The sequence below is a fragment of the Apis florea genome, unplaced genomic scaffold (genome assembly GCF_048593485.1).
Source record: "Apis florea isolate Af1SG1 unplaced genomic scaffold, ASM4859348v1 contig_2291_pilon, whole genome shotgun sequence".
NCBI lineage: Eukaryota > Metazoa > Arthropoda > Insecta > Hymenoptera > Apidae > Apis > Apis florea.
In genome coordinates this window covers 1,383,929-1,406,140 of record NW_028256553.1, presented here as the reverse complement: position 1 = coordinate 1,406,140, position 22,212 = coordinate 1,383,929, and the positions used below count along the sequence as shown (strand labels likewise).

At 38.0% G+C, this 22,212-nt stretch overlaps 1 protein-coding gene across 2 annotated transcripts in view; it reads right to left on the bottom strand.

The window, feature by feature from the left end:
• The window catches only part of LOC100870848 (serine/threonine-protein phosphatase 2B catalytic subunit 2), a 161,424-nt gene that overhangs the window by 22,560 nt on the left and 116,652 nt on the right, over nucleotides 1–22,212 (bottom strand). For both annotated transcript variants that reach the window (XM_012493640.3, XM_031919092.2), the window contains exons 6-9: nucleotides 9,233–9,372; nucleotides 4,420–4,591; nucleotides 4,190–4,316; nucleotides 4,034–4,114 (exon numbers count right to left, since the gene is read on the bottom strand). In XM_012493640.3, the coding sequence (XP_012349094.1) occupies nucleotides 4,034–4,114; nucleotides 4,190–4,316; nucleotides 4,420–4,591; nucleotides 9,233–9,372 (520 nt within the window). The remainder of the gene's footprint in view (nucleotides 1–4,033; nucleotides 4,115–4,189; nucleotides 4,317–4,419; nucleotides 4,592–9,232; nucleotides 9,373–22,212) is intronic.

Sequence of the window (22,212 nt, the reverse complement as noted above, 5' to 3'; positions counted from 1 at the left end):
AGAGGAAGTAATAATCGAAGTAATAATCGACCCCGGACTTGAGAATGGTACGCGCAAGACGAGCGTCGTGCTTTTACGGATATAGAAATGAAAGAAAAGAAATAAAAGAAGAATGAAAGAAGTGGAGAAGAGATGCTGTGGAGTTTGAAATGAGAAACACATCGAGATTTGCGAACGATCAGATCGGGTGCCGATTTCGAATGCAAAAATTGGCGCCCGTGATATACAACATTCAAGATGGCGCGATTGTTCCTTTGACTTTGAGACATTTGTCAATTAATTCCAGAGAACTACGTTTATTTCAATTCTTCGGGATTCGAGGAACAGAATTTTTACCACGATTCTTCTACGATCGAATAATAATAGGAATTCCGATAAGATTTGAACGTGCAAAATTATAATTGGAGTAAAATGTTTCTACTAAATGATAGAATAGAAGCAGAAATTATATTCACAAGGGGGAATAAAAGTTTGACCGGGGCTGGACGAAGAATATTTCCCTTTTTTTTTTTTGCAGAATATATTTTTCCAAGTGGAGTTTATTTGAATAGATACAGATCTATATAGATTTAGAAGATCGTGATATAAGAAAGGATCTTCTCTTCCGGGAAGAGAGAAGCACCATCTTGAATGGATGCAACGAACCAAGGTGATAGAAATATATATATAGTTTCTAAAAATATGACGTCTATGGTATCGTAACGATGCAGAAGAATGATAATTCTACCGGTGACAGACAAGAATTCAAGTGCCATTTTGAATTAATTTAAATAACATATGAATACATTTTGTGTATATATATATATATATTTAATCCATGGAGCATCGGAAACAAAGAATAGATATAAATATATATATAAAGACAAAAAGAGATCTAGAAAAAAATATAGAAAAAAATCTATCGTAGTTTAATGTGCGAGGAGATGTACGAACCACGAAACATGAATAGAAATAGATAAAGAAGACAGAATGGCAGAGAGAGAGAGAAAGAGAGAGAGAGAGAGATGTAAGAGAAATGTAAGAGAGAAAATGGAGAATCGTTACACGTACACAGATCGTGTGATTCGATCGAAGGAAAAGAAAAAAAATTGCGAAAAAGAAAAAGGAAAAAGAAGAGAACTCAAGGAGAAATCGTAGAAATGTAAAGAATACGTCTCTCTTCGACAAATATATATATATAATTCCATGTATACTTTTCTAAAAAAGAAAAAAATCCCATTAACGAATCTTTTCTTTGTTTCTTTCCTTTTCTTTCTAAATTTTTCTTTCTTTCTTTTTTTTCTTCTTCATCTTTATATTGAATTATTTATTCCCTCGAGAAAAAAAGTGAAAAAAACGAATCGAAAGAACCCGCGAAAAGAATATATATATATACATACATACACACACGAACGTGATGTATGTATGCGTACAGATAGATCCAAGAGAGAGAGAGAGAGATAGATAGAGAAAAGGGAATAAAAAAAAAAGACGAAAAAAGAAAGATGGCGATAGATAGAGAAAAGAAAAAGAAACGCCGAAATGGTGGAAAACAGAAAAACAGATAGAGAGAGAGGGGGAGGAAAAAAAAAAAAATACTCCAACACACCGACACTATCTAATGGAAAAAGAAAAGAGTAAATATATATAGCTAGAAAATAAAATAAAAATAAGAGATCAATGATCAATAATAATGAAGCTCTTAATAATGTGACGATTAGAAGAGTCGAGTGGCGCTTCTTACCATCTGTCCGTGCAGCGGGTGAAAATGGAAACAGAAAGAGAATTCAAAATTTTCCTCTGAAAGTCGAGACCGCGGGAATATGGAAAACGAATTTCTTTTCTTTTCTTTTCTTTCGATACTCGATCTCGTCGAATTATTGATATAAAAAAAAGAAAAAAAAAAAAAAAATTATTTCTTCGTTGCACGACATTATCATCTTAATAAACATTCGACAGGGGGGAGTGGGGAGAAGAGAGGGTGTAAAGAGAGGGGGTGGGGGTGGATGGTGTACAAAAAGCTATCGAAATTCTCGCGCCCTGACGATTAGATCTCGTCGTGGTGATGCACGCGCGCGATTTTCCCTTTATATCGTTTTTTTATCAATCGTCGTTCCTTTGAAAATACTACTTTTTCTCGTTTCTATTTGAATGACTTTTATTTTATTTTATTTTATTTTATTTTATTTTTTTTATATATATATTTTTTTGCTCTTCTGAACCACGAGAAAGGTGAAATTTTGAGAGAAAAAAGTACAGTGTACGGCTGTAATAGCGGGTGGTTAACGGGTAGAACGAAAGGGTGTGATTCGAGTAAAATTGAGAAGAAATATATATATATATATATGATTCGGAAATAGTCTCGCGTGGAATAGTGCAGTTTTTTTTTCGTCTGTTTTTTTTTTTTTTTTTTCGTTTTTTGCGGTTGGTGGATCGAGGCGTGGCGGCAAAGCTGATCAAAAAAACGTTCACGTTTTGAAAGATCTCAAAGTAATTCGCGGAAATATACACGACAGCTTTTATCGGAAGAGAAGTGAAAGCTTTCGAAGTGGATTATGAAAAATTATTACATCGAGTTGTCTTGATAAATCGCGAAAATTCGAGGGATATTTTTATTATTAGATTCGATTGAAATTCTTTGAAATCTTCTTGTGCAATTCTTTTCTTAAGACAACTCAATTCCGGCCGGGAAGGAAAATAATTCGATAACAAGTGTTTTTTAAATTTTAAAAAGAACAACGAGTTTCGTTCCTCACATCGATTCGAACGAGGAATATTTCGAACAACGATGATTCTGTTCTTTTTCTCCCTTTTTCGATAAGAGATAATATAATACTTATAATCAGAGTTGGGGAAAATTTAGAGATAAATTGGAAAAGGAGAATATTAAAAATATTCTACTCAATATAAATATTCTTTTAAGATTCACCTTTCATTTAATCTCTAATTAAATCTAATTGGATTAGTATCACGAATATCATTGCTATTATTGCTTGTATCTGAAACAAATAAAATACTTATTCCCCTATACTAATTAGAATAAAACATGGATGATCATTGTATCCTTTTTTTTATTTTTTCAAAAAATGAAAATCACTCATCTGCCCCCCCATTTATCCGTTTTAAAGCTCTCGTTTTCCCCAACTCTGTTTGCAATTCATTACAAATTTAATAAGAAAGATAAATTTGAAACGAAGCAAAGGAAAATGAAGAGCGAGAGCACTCGAGCAAAACGTTCCTCGTAAAAGCGAAGTGCGGATCGAAGCTGGATCGAAAAAAAAGGGTGTGTAATGATAATAAAAAGAGATATCGAAAAAAAGAAGGAGATTCGTTTGTTTTTTTAAATTCTTTGCAGTCACGCGATCGATCTTTCGTTCGGTCGAACGCGAAGATTCAGAGATATTCAAAAGGGGGGGAGGGATCCACGTGCTTATCACTCTTATCCAATATACTCTGACACTTTAAACGCGCGATAAGAAGAGACGAATCCTCGCGTTCCCGATCCTTCGACATGGCCTCTCTTAAATCGTGTCTAGAGAACTTTTGCAATCCAAAAAAAAAAAAAAAAAAAAAGGAAAAGAAAAAATTCCAAGTTAAACATTTTCTAATCGATATTATTCCTTCCTTCGATTCGTTCCTTTTAATCTGACGGAAGGAAAACGCTATTGATATCGATCGTCAAACAAAAAAAAAAAAAAAAAAAAAAAATCTTGGAAGAAATTTATTTTATATGTAAAGATACGTATTTCAATTTCTCTTTTTTTTCAATCGAAGGGGTAAAAAAACGGTATTGGAAAATTGGGATCACATATGTACATTCCCTTCAATCGTTCAAGCATAAAAAACGTGGCGCACAAGAAGGGAACACTCTGATCACGATGTAAGAGGAACCAATGAATACCGATTGAATAAAATAAGAAGAAAAATACTGATATGTATATATATATATATATATAAAAGAGAAATAGATAGATAGAGAGAAAGAAGAATCTCTGCAAGAAATCGTGTATCGTATTAAAGAAGAAAGGGGGGGAGAAGTGATAATGGACATTACCTTCTTCGAGCCCGTCGTCTCCGTCGCTCATCAGCTCGTCGTCCGAGCATATGTTGAGCACGTTCACCAGCATCTCTGTCACTGTGCGAAAGATAGAAAGAAATGATCGAACAATCTTATTATTAATTTCTTCGAAAGAGGCGCAAAGGCGCTTACCTTTTTCACCTACAAACGGCAGGGACCACGTGAACACGTCCATGAAGTTGGGCAACCAATAAGGATGAGGTGAACAGTTGAATTGCCTGATGTTCATCACGTTGTTCTCATACTTCAGCACTGCCGCCTAGAAAAAAGTGAGAGACGATTTTCAAAATTATGTCGCAAACACGCTTCACATTCATTTTCTCAGCGATGAAAACGTTATGTTAATAAAACGTTGTTCAAACCTTGTTGTTATAAACGTCGAGGTAGTTGGGCGCGCTGAAGATGGTGATCAACGATGGGAAGCCCGTCGTCTGAGATTTCCGGTACATGCGGTAGCCCGCATCCTGTGCCTCGTGCGCCCTAATGATGCTCAGCAAGTTGTTGTTCTGCAGGAAATCGCAGCACGCCGCGTAACTGAGAAACAGAAAAAATAATTCTATTCGTCTCGAGGGATTCAAAACCTATCGCACACCCGCGAAGATACTAGTTAATTTGAAAAAAAAGCACTCTTGAAACCTCCGATTTTATATAATTCGAGGGAAATATTAGTTTTATTACACGTTCAACGATTATTTCCAACATGTTTTTGCCCGAAATATATCCTTAACTACTACTTTTAACGTACGGGCCTGACTAATGATGTACTCGTATCACTCGATCTAACTTTCCATTCCTACAGTTTCAAGTTTCGACTTTACGAAATTTTATTAAACGATACGATTGTGTCCACGATCGAAAGAATCGTGAAAAGCAAATAAACGATAATTATTCGATAATTATTCCATCTATAATATCACACGCAATACACAATCTGCACAATGTTCTTTTAAGCGTCAAAAATTTCCAATTTCAGAGTCGCATCCTCGCTTAATACCACAACTTCTTACAACTTCCATCCAATATTTACGACAGAATACAAATATTCCGACGATAGAAACATTGTTCCCAAGAAGTAAGAAGTAGGAATAATATTTGTGGGATTATTTCACGAACGCGATGAAAGTTTCGATTGCAATTCCGTAATGGTCGACGACGCTATAAAGAAATCGTTTCGAGATGGTTTTCCTTGGCCGTCGTAGAATCTTGAGAGACAGAGAGTCGTAAAATGATCGCGTGAGAATCGTCCACCACCACTTGTTCCTCCTCGTAAATGCAGCCGACCTCCGTTCGACGGTACGGCTCATATGATACGCGCGACAACCCTTTCGATTACCCTTGCGTCGTTGATTAGTCGGTTTACGACCGAGTTTCTACGGCTGGATTATGTTAACCATTTATCTACACGCAATAAAAATCTTCCAACCAACTTTTATTTACTTTTTCTCAACCATCTTTGAATTGACTTTTTATTTTTAAGAAGCAAAAATTTTTGTCCAACAGTTTTTCCTTCTTTTAAATAGGTATTAAAAATTAAACTTGACCATCCATTTTACGTATCCAATTTTCGAGATTAAATTTCGAAATAAAACTCGAAATTTTTACGTGAATTTCCTGTATCCTAATTTCCATTCCAATTGAAATCATAATTGTAAAATTGTAGGCACGCGTTTCGAAAGGAGAGGGGAGGAGAATTCGAAAGTTGGCGAATTTACGAATATAATTCGCATCGATCGAGACACGACGAGATCGAGAATTACAGAGGCAACTCGAAACATTTCGGGATATTTCGTCGAACAGCTTTCGAAAAAACTATCTGTCCAAAATATTGCTCCGTTTTATCGGCGATGATGATTTATCTACCGGTTCTACATGGAAAACGCATTTAATTTTAAAACGCTTCGGAATTCCAGCTTTCACTGCCAACTATCATTGTCCTAAAACCTCGAATGTATTCCTTCGATTATGGAATACGTAAAACTGGACCAGTTGAAGCGAAACGCATGAAAAGACTCGTTCGACACGGTTGAAACGTTAGTTAAAACGAGAGTAAATTTCGTCAAATCGATCATTCTCAAATCTGTAATTACGATCGAAATTCTTCCTTTCGTATTATTAATTCATCACACAATTTCATCATATTTAGAACATTTACAAATCGCGTTATAGTTCAAGGAAACCCTCTCCTCCTCCACCTCTCCCCTCCTCCCCCCCCCCTAAAAAAAAGAAAAATACCTTTCACACTCGTGCTCTCGATAATTCCAAAATGGCCAATAATTCAAGCTCTCCCTCATTTCTTTCCTCACCTTAAACGGAATCAATTAACGTTCCTATAACTTTCCCTAACCCAACATTTATCGTAATCAACCTGGGGGCTCACGCTTCCCAACGCCGTGCGCATGCAGGGTGTGTGAAACTCGTTCGAAGGTTGGCCGGAAGCACGGTGCAAGCCGGGCTTAAAACGCTCTCGACAATTTTGCAACACGCGAGGCCGCACGCGAGAACTCGCGATAATCCCCCCCACCCCTCCTCCCCCTCCCGTCCCCCGTTTCGCGCGGTAATTTTATCCCCGCCGATCCTCGCCACGATAACAGGGCCGAGCGTTTATAAAATGTAACGCGGCCGATAAATCATCGGCATCTGACGGTGGCCATCTCGCGGACCGATCGATCGTGGAAACGATCAGAGAGAGAGAGAGAGAGAGAGAGATGGATTTTGTGGACGAGTCAATTAGTTAATAAGGTTGGTCGGGGTTAATCCTCGAAGCGAGCCACCTCTCCCTTCCTCCGTTTTATTCGTGTTCGTGCGACACGAATCGATCGAAAGAAAGATGTCTAAGTTTTGGCGATGTTAATTAATAAACGGAGGAGCAGCATTGATTGTGAACGAGGATTTTAAAATTAGATTTCTTTTATAAGATTATAAGAGGGGGGAATTAATATTGTATTGGAGTTTTGAAATTTTGAAGGACGAGTTATTTCTTCAAACAGGAAGCTGGAAAGAGAATTTTATCTTCGCGGAAACGAATACCATGGTGAATTTCAGCGCGATAACTATCCCACGAGGTCGTCCGAGCAATTTGTACGAAATGACGGGTTTTTAATGGAGAACAATGATTCATTGCTCTCATAAATCGCGCCTCGTATATCGCGTATAATTAATGATCTATGTAGTAATAATAATAGGAAATAACGAGCTACGCGTTAAAACTCTGATAATTGAAAATTTTAATCTTACTTAGAACAAGAAGAAAGAAAATAAAGAGAAAGAGCAATCCGCGAAACGAAAATTGGAAAAAATATATTAGATTGCATTGATCGAGTTCAATAATTAATAGAATAGCGTTCTTTCGTTTCTCTTTCGTTGAAACACCAACGATTGATTCATTGTGAACGGCGCTTAAGGAATTAATTTGCGGCCTTCCTCCCTTCGTCTTGGAGTGTTTCTCGCGGTCCTTGGCCAGGCCAGTTATAAGCGCGCGAGAAAGGTCGGTCGACTGACGTCTAGTGCTTAATTTGTTTACACGAACAGACCGGTGGCCGTGGACGACATCGACGTTCTCTTTTCCCGATAAAAATTTCCCAACAATAATTGTTTTATCTATCTAAAATATTATTGATATCAACAAATTTGATAAAAGGATTATTTTGAAAATTGGAAAACCTCCTCTTCCAAACCATTCTGTTCTTTTCGCGATTCTTGCGCGAAGATAATTGCGTTGTTCGCGATTCAACAAGAAATTTTCATCGAATTCGTTATAATTGAATAAATGGCGTAGGAGGAATGCACGATTAAATTGTCGAAAGGAGGGTAACAACAATCTTGCCCCTGTTTTTCATCGTTCGACATTTTCAAAATAAACCCAAACACCGACTCGTCTGATGATCGAAATTCGCGATAATTCACACACTCGCATCGAGATTACGCTGCGCGCCCTCCCAGTAGCACGAGTCGACGCGTGATCAGCCGGATGGATCTCGCGAGTGGAACAGCTCGGGGTGGTGCTCGCCGCGGACGAATTTAAATTTAAAACGAAACACAATTCTCCTTCATTAGCTCGGCTAATTGCCGGTGGTGACGGCCTCGTTTAAATCGTACTTCGTAAACAACGCCTAACCAGTCGTTCGGCTTAATTATCGTGGCTTCGGTTTGAAAAGTAACGCGGCTGTGGAAAATTCGCGATCACGTGAATCGTGTAATCTCGTGTGGAGAGAGAGAGAGAGAGAGAGAGAAATAATTTTTCGACCGAATATCGGAAAATTAAGTCTATTGGTCAAATAAATAATTTTCGTTCCAAATTGTGTAGCCAGATTGCGTTAATTAACGGTTAATACACGCGATTGTTCGAAACCTCGTTATCGTTAATCTAATTAGGAGAAAACGTATCAATCGTATGATATTTTCAATTATCACGAGAAACGAAAGAAAAATATATATTTCAACGCAACTATTTCCACGCTGGCAAGTATATCGTGAGTAATCATTTTATTCCTTGATTCTTTTCGATAAGTATAAATATCGATGCGAATCACAGAGACGCGTATAAAAGTTGTCGACTTTCTTTCTGTAAAAAAAAAAAAAAAAATGTTAAATATTTGACGAGTAACAGTCAAAGGAGTTTTTGTTCATTCACCTGCGGGACACGTTTAAAAAAAGATACAAAAAAAGATGATCCAAATATGACTTTGTAGTAGGAGTTGTATCATCGATTCTCTCACTAGATTTTCCACTAGATATTCCGATACAGAAAGAATCCGCGATACTTTTGAAAACTTTCATCGAACGTGTTCAAAGGAATCGTGATTCAATTTAATTGAAAAAAAAAAAGAAAAAAAAACAGGTAACTGTTAATTTCAAATAACCATCTTAACACAATAGATATATCGACAGGTTGTTCTCGAATATCGACTTTCGATAAGCAAAAATAAAAAATACACTCGTAAAACACCGCGAAAAATGCGACAAAATCCAAAATGATTAATCGGACGATAATACCCGCGTGCAACTGGGAAAAGTCTTTTTCATCTTCTCGTTGGGAAAAATCATAAACCGTTATAAGAATAATAAAATCCCCGTAATGCAGATATCTTATATCCGATATGATTTTCGATATGAGATCGTTTTCGACAATAATACGTTAATATTTCCAACGAATTTCAATCATTTTAAAACGCTTACCTGTAAAAGTACGAACAACCCCTGACGCTGTTGTGGGAGAAATGCTCGGCGTTCTTCTCGTTTCCAAAGTCCTCCAACGGATCCGACCAGAGTAGATCGCACATTGGCCCGTACGCCGGGGGCTCTTTGAACCTGTCCAACTGCAACAGCAAAATCAACATCGATTGAATTAGGCGAAGGAACCTGTGGCGCAGCAACCGCAGTGTAAACGTGCCATGCGTCTAATTATCTAAACGTTGTCGGACGCGTGGCACGATTTCGAGAGAGCTTCTAATTAACGATGCGTTTTGACGTCGATCGAAAATCGTTACCGCGGGATTTAATATTCCTTCTCGTCGAAACAACTCGACTCACTGTTAAAACACGATTGAATATTATTTGGATCCCACAATGGATATTTCCTCAAAGATACAAAAATATTTCCCTTCAATCAAAAATTGAAGGGATCTTTCAACGTGACACGGAAAAACTTTCTTATCCATGCGTATGAAGAATATGTACGAGATGAGAAAAAGAAAAAGAAAAAGAAGAAAAAAAAAAAAAAAAAGGAAAGCTCACGACGAACTTGACGCGTTACTTAATTGCCCGCCACTTAATTTGCTCGTTATCTAGGATTCGTTAAGGATTCGCCAAGGAAAGAAAAAAAGAAAAAAAAAGGTGGTCGAGGAAGTGGTTCGTATTCTCTCTCTCTCTCTCTCTCGATGGAGAAACTAGGTAGACGAGCCACTTATTTACTCTCTGGAAGAGAGAGAGAGAGAGAGAGAGAGAGAGACACACGTACAGCCACGCGAAAATACACACACAGGACAGATTCTCGAGTGGTGTTTCCGCGTCATAAAGCATTCACGAACTCTGGCCTAGATTTATTCCGGGCCTGTGTCGAATCAAAGAAAAATCAGAGGGATCCCGGAACTTTTTACCTTCCCCCCTTGTCGAGGGGATGCTTGAAAGGATCGCGCAAAGACACATTTCAGCAGGGAACAAAAACTTTAAATATTTGAACGGTAGTCGATCGTGCGGTGTTCTCGTCCTATTTCACCCGCGATGGAGGCTTCCCGTCCAATTCTCTCTTCGAGAGCGAATCGGATGAAATAGAGAGAGATAGAATATTTCATTCGGGATAAAATATAACAATCGTCGCAAATTAATTTGGAAGACGATTTTTGGACGTTTCGTACAGATTTGGAATTTCATGCGTGACATATATATATATATATGAAGTTAATTTCTATACAAATTGCGCGTTGAAAATTTTCCGAATGCGAGATAAAAAGCAATTAAAAAGCTTTCGAAAATTTCTCGCGTATTGCGTGATGGCGAATAAATTCATAGGTGATTTTCATTGTGAAATCGAAAGAGATAGAAATTAAGAGAGAAAAATTTAATAGTCGATTTTCACGAACTCAAAATAGCACGAGCTCGAAATGAACTCGATTCAGAAAACGGGAGAAGATAAATTTAATCATCGTTTAAGAAAAAGCTTGGTAAAAATTTCTATATTACACTCCTAATCATAACCTAATTATAATCTCTATAAGAATAAATTTAACAACTCTCGTGGAGGAAAGGAAATCCAAAAAAAAAAAAAAAAAATCTTCCCCATCGAAAATGCAGATTAACCGAAAGCGGCTGTTGAGATTCACCGTTGAGAGAAACGTTTCCAATAATTACCTGTTCGTAATTACCCAACTATGAGAGTTGGCTTAACATTGACGTATCGAAGTTGTCTCTCTGTTTATCGTGCAACCGAGACCCAGTCGTGGACTACAAGTTTTGATCATAAATGGGTAACGCTAATTATGTTGAATGGCATTAGTTCCCAGTCGCTGCGTGTGCCTCCACACACGCCTTCCACACGCGTGCACACCTACGCACACACCGAGGAAACGAGAATACAGTTTACAGTGTAACGAGCAGTTCGCACCTAATAATAGCAGACGTAATATCACCGGCATTATTACCCTTGCCAAAGTAGCTGCGTCGTTCTCGCCACTAAATCCGCGTTAACTTCGAAACGATCGAACTGAAGGACGAAGTTGACTGCGATCCACTGATATACCACTGTTATAAATAGGAATTCCTACCTCGTCGGAAAGAAGGAGTGGTTTTAAATTAATTATTTCAACTCGGTGAAAGTTGAGATCTGCCTTCGATTTTCCATCTCGTATTTTAACTACATATATATCCACTATAACATTATTATTTTTGTTAGAGTATCGTTAATTATATATTTTTAGTTCAAGTTTTTAAAGATGAAAGAGAATTTGTGAATAAACATTCTTAAGATATTGAGTGGAATTTTTGAACGAATTAGTAATTAGTATTTTTTTTTTTTTTTAGAAGGAGAGCAGCGCGTGGTGTACTGTGCCGCTGCCTGTCTGACCGTACACGTTCCTTTTTCACTCGCCGCAGCTGCGTCCAAGTAGTTCGTACATTTGCTCGAAGTGGACGCAAGAAAAGAAATATAGAATTTCTGGTACGAGAAAGATCGTTTACAAGGGGGAAAGGATTTTTTAGAAGAACAATTATTAACGAGCAGTGCACAAGAGAAAAGATAATTGCAACGATATCTCTCGTACGATTCTAACTGAAAGGTTTCACACTCTTATCTCATCGAGCTCCTATCAATTCGCACGAACGTTCTAAACTTCGACCTCTGATCGATCTTCTGATTCGACCTCGTTACTTTTCTTCCACTGTACACCCAATTTCTTAATTCGAAATAAAAATATATCCTCCCCCGTATACATAAACATTCAAATATATGCTTCGTGGCGAGTTCGAACAATACACCTTTACTTTGAAAAATTACTTTTCATTTTGAGTCTCGAACAAATATTTTCTACGACGTCGAAATTGATAAATCTTCGAACACTTGCCTCGACAGCAACTTTCAACGTTTCTTGCTCGAAATATATCCCCAAATGATCACGCGTTAATCGATGAAATCACGTTGAGAAGTTCATCACGAACGATTGCCAATAGGTAACGAGAAATTTGTATCATTTCTCGAATTATTCGGTTAGTTGGACGAAATACGAAGAAATGGAGAGGCGGTGACACAACTGGCGAATCAGTGGCCAAAACGTTCGCCATTGGGCAATTCATTCCTGCACGTTTATCCTTTTGCTTCCATCCGGCAACAAAGCTTGTTTCTCTTACAAATTTTCGATCGTGACAACGAAGAAGCAACAAATTGGATTGTGCAATTTTGTGTCGTTCGAGTAGTTTCGAAATATATGATCCAGTCTTTCCTTCTGGTAAATATAAATATTTGCTAGATCCGTTTCAATGAGAAATTCTTTCTTGAAATCTCGACAGAAATCGAAGTATTTTCGAATATGTACAGATAATTGCAAACAAATTCTTAAAAAACGAACGAACTTCAAAAACTTAATTTTTGACGTATTTCTGTTCGAAATTTGAACAATTCTCCCTCAAACAGATATTCTTGAATCACAACAGGTGATTTTTAAAAAGTTTCGCATCCGATTAAAAATCTTCTTTTCGCCGCTTTTGTCATAAAATTTTGCCAACATCTTAAAACCGATCATCGTTTAACGTTTGCAAAAGTTGCGACGCGCATCTTTTTATGCGAAATCCGTTTCCCCTAACGAAATCACACACACACACGCTCCATGTAAATGAAACGCTGGACAACGCGGCGGTATTTATATTCTCATCATTTTAGCGTGTATGAATTGCTCGTTAACCGTGCCCGTTTTCCTCGTAAACGATTTCAACTCGCGCGTTCTCGGGCACAAAGAAGCATGTGCATACATGTGTTGACATCGTTCACGACTTAATTAACCCGGTTACAAACCGCGCCACGCCGTGGCGAGGAATTAACTCCGTTGCCCGTTCAAACGGATCTTTGGCCGAATTCGTTCAACGAATCCCTTCTGAAACCGACTCTCCGGATAAATCGAATTTGCGCGTGCATAAATACCTGAAAATATTCAAGGATGTTAGAACATCGTCGAAGCAAAGGGATATCGAAGCTCTTAAACTGATAATTGATAAATTTTAAAGGGTGAATTTAAAATCAGTTTATAAAGCGTGGATACTTTGTATTAAATAATTTTTATAAGAGTTGGAATTGTAAAGGTGAAAAAAGGTGTTTTGATCGATTCTTTGAAATTTTGGGAAAATATTAATAAAGTAAAGAATTTTGATGAAATTTAAGATATAAATTTTTAAACAATTTCCTCCCTCGAGATTCGTCTGAATTTACTTCTTTTTTTTGAACGTTATTTAGAATCATTTTCTAGATACGTGAATATTCCGTTGATTCTTGAGAAAATTTTGAAAAAATTCATTTAAGACTAAAGGAATCTTGTAGAAAAAAATCTCCCTCTAATGATTTAAACATTCTAAAAATTCGCGAAAGAAATGAATTCATCATCTCGATTCTTCGTGACATCATCTTGTAAAAGTAAACGTATATTTAAAATATCTAATAGATCTTCGAAAAAAAGTTGAATTCCAAAAATATTTACGAAACATTCCCTTCCCTTGCTTTTCCATTGAAAATAATAATTTTTAAAATTCCGATTCGATATAAAGAAACTTGAAAAAAAAAAAGAAAAAAAGGAGCCAAGTCGACTTAGTAGCGTCGACAGATGAAACAGAGGAGAGTAATTTTACAATAAACGAAGGCGAGTAATTCTCTAATACGAGAGCGTCGCAATCTCTTTCAATTTCCACTTCTTTTCATTCTTTCTTTTTTTTTTTTTATGGCAAATGGGATAAAAGAAGGAGGAGAAAATGCAGAAGACGAGTGGAAAGATAGGGAAAAGAAAGGGAAAAGAAAAAAAAATAGAGAGGAAAAATAAAGAGGAAACTTTTTCCATCGACGCACGAAAGAGTGACGAGAAAGAGATAAAGGAGAGAAAGAGGAAGAGTTAGAAAGAACGAAGAAAGGGTTGCATCCGTTCCGACGAGATATTTCTCGTGGGAGAAATAGGATGATTAACCCTCCTCTCTCACCTGTCTCTCTTGTTTACTGTGCTCTCTTCTCTTTCGGTGGGCAACAATGGGAAATAAGACGAATGGTGAAAAGAAAGAAGAAAAAAAAATAAAAAAAAGAGAGAGAGAGAGATAGAGGAGAAGAAAGATTCAACAAAATGAAAGGGTGAAGTTATTGAAAATATTCCAGTATCCATGACATAATAATTAACATCGATATCGTTAATCCTTTTCCTTTTGCTTCGACATTTCCCCCTCCCCTCCTTTCTTTCCTCGAGAAAACTGCGAACAATTCAAAAAACATATACATCAACACATCACATTTAATAACGGATTCTTCCGTTCAATTTTGCCTTTCAACGAAGTTGAACGAGTGACTTTTTACATCGTGACTCGGCCTACAAGATAAAGAACACCTATCTTTCCTATTTATTAAATTTCTCAAGTTGCTGACACGTCATTAGCCTCTTATTTCTTCCATCGTCTCGCATAAAAAAAGAAGAGACCAAGCATTAAACCCGTCCATTCGAAACGAATCACGTTCACGCCCCCTCCTCCCTCCGACAATTTTTTTAAAACGTGCCAACACTTTCAAACGTCGTCGCAACAATCGTCTTTCATAAACCGAACCGAAAATTCCCTTTTCTTCCCCAATTCTCACCCGACACATCCTCTAACCGTAAAATCTTCACCCCACTGAAAGAAAGAAAGAAAGAAAGAAAGAAAGAAAAAAAAAAAGGAAAAAGAGAAAATTCCTTTCACATAATTTTCCATCCACGTCTCCTCCTCTTCCAACTCGAAATCGATTTTAACCGGTCCCGATCGAGCAATGAGGAGAATCATTTATTTCCTCGGGGGTGGGATAAGGAAGGGCCGTTTCCATCTTGGTCGTCGAAATATCTATGCAAAATATGCTCGAAATTCCAACGACAGCGGCGAGAGTGGCGAGGGACACCGACGACTATGCAATATTTATCAGATCAAACTCCTTTCCACCCCTTCCTCCTTACTGGATACCCTCCTCGTTGCTGTTATGTATTATTCCGCATGCTTCTATGTAAAAGGCAGGTTTTCCAACCGCGAGCAACCGATATGAATACCAAATGTCGGCCGTGGACTACACGGGTCCTCGTCTTCCGCATTTACATGACGACGACGACGACGACGACGACGACGACCTTCGAAAACTGGCTCGTTAAGAGGCCCCCTTTTTGTCCTCTTCGTGGACAAAGCGGATAAACGATCGGCTTTGATACTTTATCAACGACTCGCCTTCTTTTTTCTTTTTCTTTCTCCTTCTCTCTTTTCTTTTCTTTTTTATTTATTTTTGATTAGAAAATTTAAGACCATTGATCATCGATTCGACGCATCGATTGCCAAAATATTTGCTAGACGATATTTGGCTAGAAAGAAATTTTTTTCTTTCTAACAATAAATTTTAAGGTAGTTATCGTTTGTCAAGGATGATAAAAGTGTTATCAAGGCAACGCGTATAAAAGTGTTGAAATTTAATTTTCCAATTTGCCAAGTTATAATGAAATTTTTCTTCGCAAGAATGAAAACTCCATTTGATTTTCCAAGAGAGAACAATCTATTTCACTCGAGATTGGCGTTGAAGGATAACAATACACGGAAACACGAGTATCAACAACAATTATCTATAACAATTCTATGCAAAATTCTTTTGATATTAAACGACGATAAATCGAAACGAGCAAAGTATTGTTTAATTGCTATATAACATGTAAACAAAATTATTAGAGACGTACTCGTAGCTGAAAAGTAGTTGGACAAAATTCGTATCCCTCTTAATCCTTCCTAGTTCTTTCTACACCTTCCTGGATAACGATTTTCACCGTAGACGATCTCTGTTTATATTGCGCACATTCGTGTTCAAACATCACATCTCCTCGAAACGAGTAATAATTTTCATAAAAAAAAAAAATCAATAACATTCCAAACAATTGTTTACAAAAATTGCAAAATCCAATAAAAATAAGAAAAAACCAATCTTTCTATTAATACCCTCGTCGCCGTAACGTAATCACAAAGCACGGCCAATCGATTAAACGTCTGGCAAGAGAAGAGCGAAGTTTGTCAACGTAGGGCGGAAAATTCGATAGGAATAGTGGAGGGGAGGGGAGGAAGAGTTTCCGAATGATACACAACCCGAAGTTGTTAATAGCGCTGTTAATTACGCGGGGCAGAGTTGGTGCAATACCTTAACACGAGCTTCCACAGCTCGAGCGATCCCCTGTGTCAACGCAACCATCGTAACATCGGATTGTAACGGCGGTTGCCTATTAACAGGAAGCTGCCACACACCCGTTTCGAAAGAGCAACGTCACGACGTGACTTGTCGAGGAAGCGGTGTCAACCGGCTGATGTTCTCCGGCTTCCGTTCTTTCCAATTATCGTATCTCGATCCACGTCTCGATCAATTCTCCCTCGTCGTTTCAACCGGGCAGGGAGAGGCGAGCTGTTGTTGTTGTTGTTGTCGTCGTCGTCGTCGTCTCGCCTCGTTGATGTCGAGCGACGGTTCAAGGCCGCCTCTATTTCTATTCATATATGTGTACTTTGTTACGTTTCGTATCGGGCGGATAGATAGGGCGGAAGATGGTAGATATGGAGCAAGGGGTGGGGGAAGGCGTGGTGGTGGGGCAGGCGACGGCCTGCAATGGCCTTGAACGAAGAATTGATTTTAGGCGAGCAATAAGGTAGACGAGTGAGCGGCTACTACTGCATCGACGAGTCTTTTTTTTTTTTCTTCTTCTTCTTCAGAAAATTAATTCACACGTAAGGTGGTTGGGAATCTTGCGGATTAGACACGTGGTTTTCTTATCGATAAGAATATTAAAATTTGTCTTTCGATGCAAATCAAATTGAATTGGAGTAAAGACATGTGTTACACGTGGAAAGGTTAAGTCAAGATGAAATAAAGATGATAAACGGGCGTTGAGTTTAATGGGAGAGAGAAGAAGTTGTTATTATTAAGAGGGGGAAATTCAGTAATGAATTTCCTTTTGGAAGAGGGCGAGTTGTTCCTTTTCCTTTGCACCCTTTGCAGGCAACCCTTTGGATCGTCGAGAGAAATCCATTTGTTAAATTCTTCCGAAACAAGTTTTTATCCTTATTGAAAAAACTTCTAAACTTTTTCCACTCAATTTAACCATTTTTTTTTTTTTTACACTCGATCAAAAACTTCAACAACAAGCATTTCAAATTCTCTAACTTGAGTGAACGACGACAACAAACAAACCCAAGGTGATATAGGTATAAAAAAATAAAACTTGTTGGTTTAAAAGGAAATTAAAAAAAAGGGGAGAGAGAGAGAAAAAAAACAAACTCACAAAAAATTTCAATTTTTTCCTCATCTTCGTCATACTTCTTCTTCTCCTTTCCTCAATCCTGCCCCCTCCTCCAAAAGAAAAAGAGAATTTCCTTTCCTCCTCCCTTGCGCCAAGTTTTAACGACGCTTATATAAAACTCGAATGGTCGTGCACAGCCGGAAACGGATGTACCCTTTTTATTTCCCTCTCGCCATCATACGTGACCAGCACGGGAACACCGTTGGAACACTTCCGTTCCAGGAGGAAATCAGTCGACCAAAGCCAAGACTCGCATCCCCCTCTCCTTCCTTTTTCTTCGTCCATTCCTTATTTCTCCATTTTCCAACCCTTCAACACACGTTATTTCGCCGAGAGAGAGAGAGAGGGAGGGAGAGAAGAAGCGCGTTACGCATAGGTGCACGCCAGCCCGCAATGCCGATTAAGTTAATGGAGGGAGCCGATAGCGCTTCGGTTTATTTAAAGCGCGAAATGCAGGCGCTGCGGGTTGATAAAACGAACCAGGTGTTGTTCCGAGGGCCCTGTCGATGCGTCACGAGGCATTTTCTCGCCTCTTGGATCGTGCAGGCAACGGCCGTCGTGTTTTAATGGATTCGCGTCTTTGTATGCAGAGGGTGGAGTGGTTGTATCGAGGATTGATAGAAAGATTGGAGAGAAAATTTTTCGAAATGTAAAACGAAGGGTGAAGCGAGGTGATAATATATATTCTATATTTTTAAATGTAGAGCAAGATCGAGGAAACGTTGAACAATAATTCGTAGTGAAGATTTCGAATGGAGCTAAAATATATTTGAATTAATTGAAATTACTGTATTTAGAGCGGATTTATTTAATGATCATGGATCAATCGGTGTGATAAATTTACGAGAAGTTAAAAATAGATAATAGAAGAGAGGTGAAAAAAAAGAAATTCCGCTTGATGAATAATCCAATAATCCAAATCACTAAAAAGAAAAAAACAGTATCAAGAGAATACCTCGATTCCGTTCTTACGACCGAGAAAACAATTTTTCTGGATGGAGGGGCCACGGATCCAGCATCGAAAACAATTTTCAGAAGAGGCGAAAATTCAAGAAGGATGAGAGGAGCATATGCGAACGATTTTACGGCCTTTCGTCTCAAAGGATCGTCGATATCGTCCAATTTCCATATCAAATGTGTCGGACCTAACGCCTGTAAAATCACTTGGAAATAAAACATTGGATCAGCAGGTTCTTGAGAATCGTGTAGGATCCTTGGCAGTCTCTCTCTCTCTCTCTCTCTCCATGGAATTATTTTTGGAAAGATATTCGAGAGAGAGTGGAATTCATTTTGTTGAAGATGCTAAAAGAGATATTTGAAGGGATACTATTTTCTTAGAATTTCAACGAAATATATCGAGCTACGATTTCTGCCCAAAAATTTAGAATAAAAAAGTATATAACGTTTGAACGTTTAAAGGTTAAATTATGATCGCAATCGACATTTCTCCAAACTTGAGGAAATTCAAGGCAAGATAGATTATTTATTTTCTCGATCTTCGTTTGCAATTGCGATCCCTTGGAAACGGAGTTTCAAGGCCACGAGTGGTGATTTTCGACGGGAAAAAAAATCAAAGATTGATCCATCGACAATTTATCGAACGTATTAAAATATTCAAGTCGCAACAACAAACTAACCCCAGCGAGCGAACTTAACATTTTATTGTTTGAATTTGGTATCAATAATTCGTATTAAATTCACCTTCTCCCGCTTCTAATAAATTCTGTTATTAAATAATCGCGCTAACACGATATCCTCCCCACGGAAGGAATTAATTCCTTCGCGTGGAATTATTCGTGGAAGGATGTTCACGAGGATATTTATTCGCGGATATGCACTGGTGGATGAATATTAGAAGCAGGACACGATTCTCTCGTCGATCGTTTTCCACCACCTTTGTCACCCGACAAAGAATCGAGTTAATTGCCTTCCGTTCTTCGCTCGAGACGACTCCCTATTCAAAGATGTTTCTTACAATTAGTATTTCTTGTCTCGAAACGGCCGAGTTTCCCTTCCAACATCCAACAACCGTTTGACAGTCGAAAATTCCTCCCCCTTTGACCGGTCCTTTTCTACTTTTTCCATCATTGAGCGAATAGTGCTGCCGATTACGTGAATCGATTCTTTTTAAATGAAAACTCGAAACGTTTCTTTCGTCACGCATGCTTAAATCTCCACAAGCAAATCTTCGAAACGTTTGGCACACAAGGGAACAAGAGAAGAGACAGAACAATCTTCCGCGGTTACCAAAGCCGTACCAATTAGGTTAGCCAGTCTTAGGCCAATGTTGCAGAGAATGGATAGTTTTGAATGGAACATCGATCGAATAGGTGGCAACTAGGTATTCGCTTCACCACGAAATCCTATCTTGTCATTGAACTCCATTAACAACCTTCTCATCAAGGGGATATCAGGGGAAAGGTTCTTCTATCCATCGCCACGTTTCCTCCAAAGTCCTCGAAGCAATAGCATTGATTTATTTAAATTCGTGTAATTTTCAATATTTATTTGTCACTTTCACTCGTTCCAGAATCTTCGTTTCTTGCTTTATTTATCTCGATGTATTTCACTGTATTCGGAGAATATCGGGTTAAAATTGAAAAGCTCGCTTATTAAAAATAATTGATAAACCAAAGGTTAGATCCTTTTATACAAGAATCCATTCTCGCCGAGAGGAACACGATTTCTGCCTAACGAAAAACACGAGAAAATTTTTCCACCGATTTTTTACAAATGTTAAATTCATCATCCATCTGAAATTTACCCCCAACAGAGCAACTTCGATTTTCGTTTGTTTGAAACTATACCGAAATCGGATGGAAACCGAGAGATCCGGTTGAAAAATTCACCTCGAAATCCGCGTGTTTGATCGTTGTTACGATCGAAGGGGAAAAGTCGCCTCCTCGGCGTCCAAGTACAAACAGGATTTCGCCATCGTTTTCACCCCCGTCCAATCCCATATTCAGCCCTCATCTTTACGAGTATTCTTGGGGATAAAAATGGCCGGAAATCGAGAATGCGAAACGTGCACAGCCGACAATTTTTCCACGCGTGAAATTTATTCGTATAACACCCTTGAAAAAAGGATAAGAGAGAGAGAGAGAGAAAGAGAGAGAAAAAATTAAATAACATATACAAAATATCGCATCCAATTATTCTGACACGTCACACTCCTTATACATCCTTCATCCGATTTGGCGAGGATACAGTTGCAAATTTATTAAACGGAGATGAGACACTTTGATTGGAATCAAACGTTTATTTAACGTTTTATCCTATTGTTATTCACGGAAGGTATCATCGGCATTGTTCCCCCACGAACATTCTAAATCATAATAATATGATATGTAATAGTGCGACCCGTATATATATATATATATATATATATATATATATATGGATACAATAAATGGAAAAACATAAAATTGCATGCAAGATTAATCGTAGAGGGAGTATGTTCCGAGGGAAATTATTCCGTTTTCTACACACTCGAAAGCGCAATATCGCGTAACGATTAAACGTGTCAGGGAGCATCAGCGTTAATAGAATATTAATTTGTTATGGTTACGTCTGACGTTAATATTCATTCGCGGCAGACTCGTAAAATGTCGGCATTAATTACCTTGGAAATTTATACGCGATCCAAATTCATCGATCCTGCCATTGTATTAACCCAATTCAAGTTCTTATAATCTTATCGCTCGTTAATATCCCTCCGTATAAGGGGCTCGCAAAAGGTTAAATATAGATCGTTACAACAGCTTAAAATAGTGTGCGCAACGCTCTAAAATCCTTACGGATATTTTTAAACCGCTAGAATTCACCCTAATCCTGCAGATTATTTATTAAGAATTCCTCGAATTCCTCTGTAAAATCTCTCGTAAAAATACCGGGACTCTGTATAACTCTGGATCGCACAACTTTATATCTCTCACGATAAACTCTTCTCCATTCGCTACGAGCAAAATATTCTTAGAAATCTCCAAAATTCATGCTCTCTTGATCGAAAACACTGTAATTTCTCCATAAATCTCCTCTATTCTGGAAAAATTTGGAGAGAAATTTGCCCCAAACTGGAGGGAAATTTTTATGCAGGACGCGTATACACGCATTGATGCGTGCTCGCTGCGTCCAGGTGAACGATCGATAGAGCAGGTGGCAGCACATCGGCCCCCCTGCCGCGTTTCCAACACAGGCCGGGTCCCGACAACACACTCGTTTGCTCGACAGCCGTTTACGAAAATTCGCTCATCGTTCGGATTTCGCCTCGAAAAATTTCCATACCATATCGGTCAAATGAAGGGAATTTCTCGACAACCGTTAGAAAATTGAAAGGTTAGAAAAGGCTTTAGAGTGTTGAAAATTTGAAAAAAAAAAAAAAAGAGAGAAGCTAACCTGATAAATTCCAAGATGGTGGGGAAATTTTAAAATCGACGAAAATAACTGGAGCTTGTTAATCAATCGCGAGAAAACACGAGGAGATATTCTCGAAATGCTAATTTCAAACTTCTTAATTTACGAAACTAATTTCAGGCCGGTTCAACTAATTAATTAACAACGAGCCAATGTTATATATATATAAATCTCTTTCGAGAGTCATTTTTGTGTTTTACATTATAAAGTTAACAACAATTATCGAAAAAT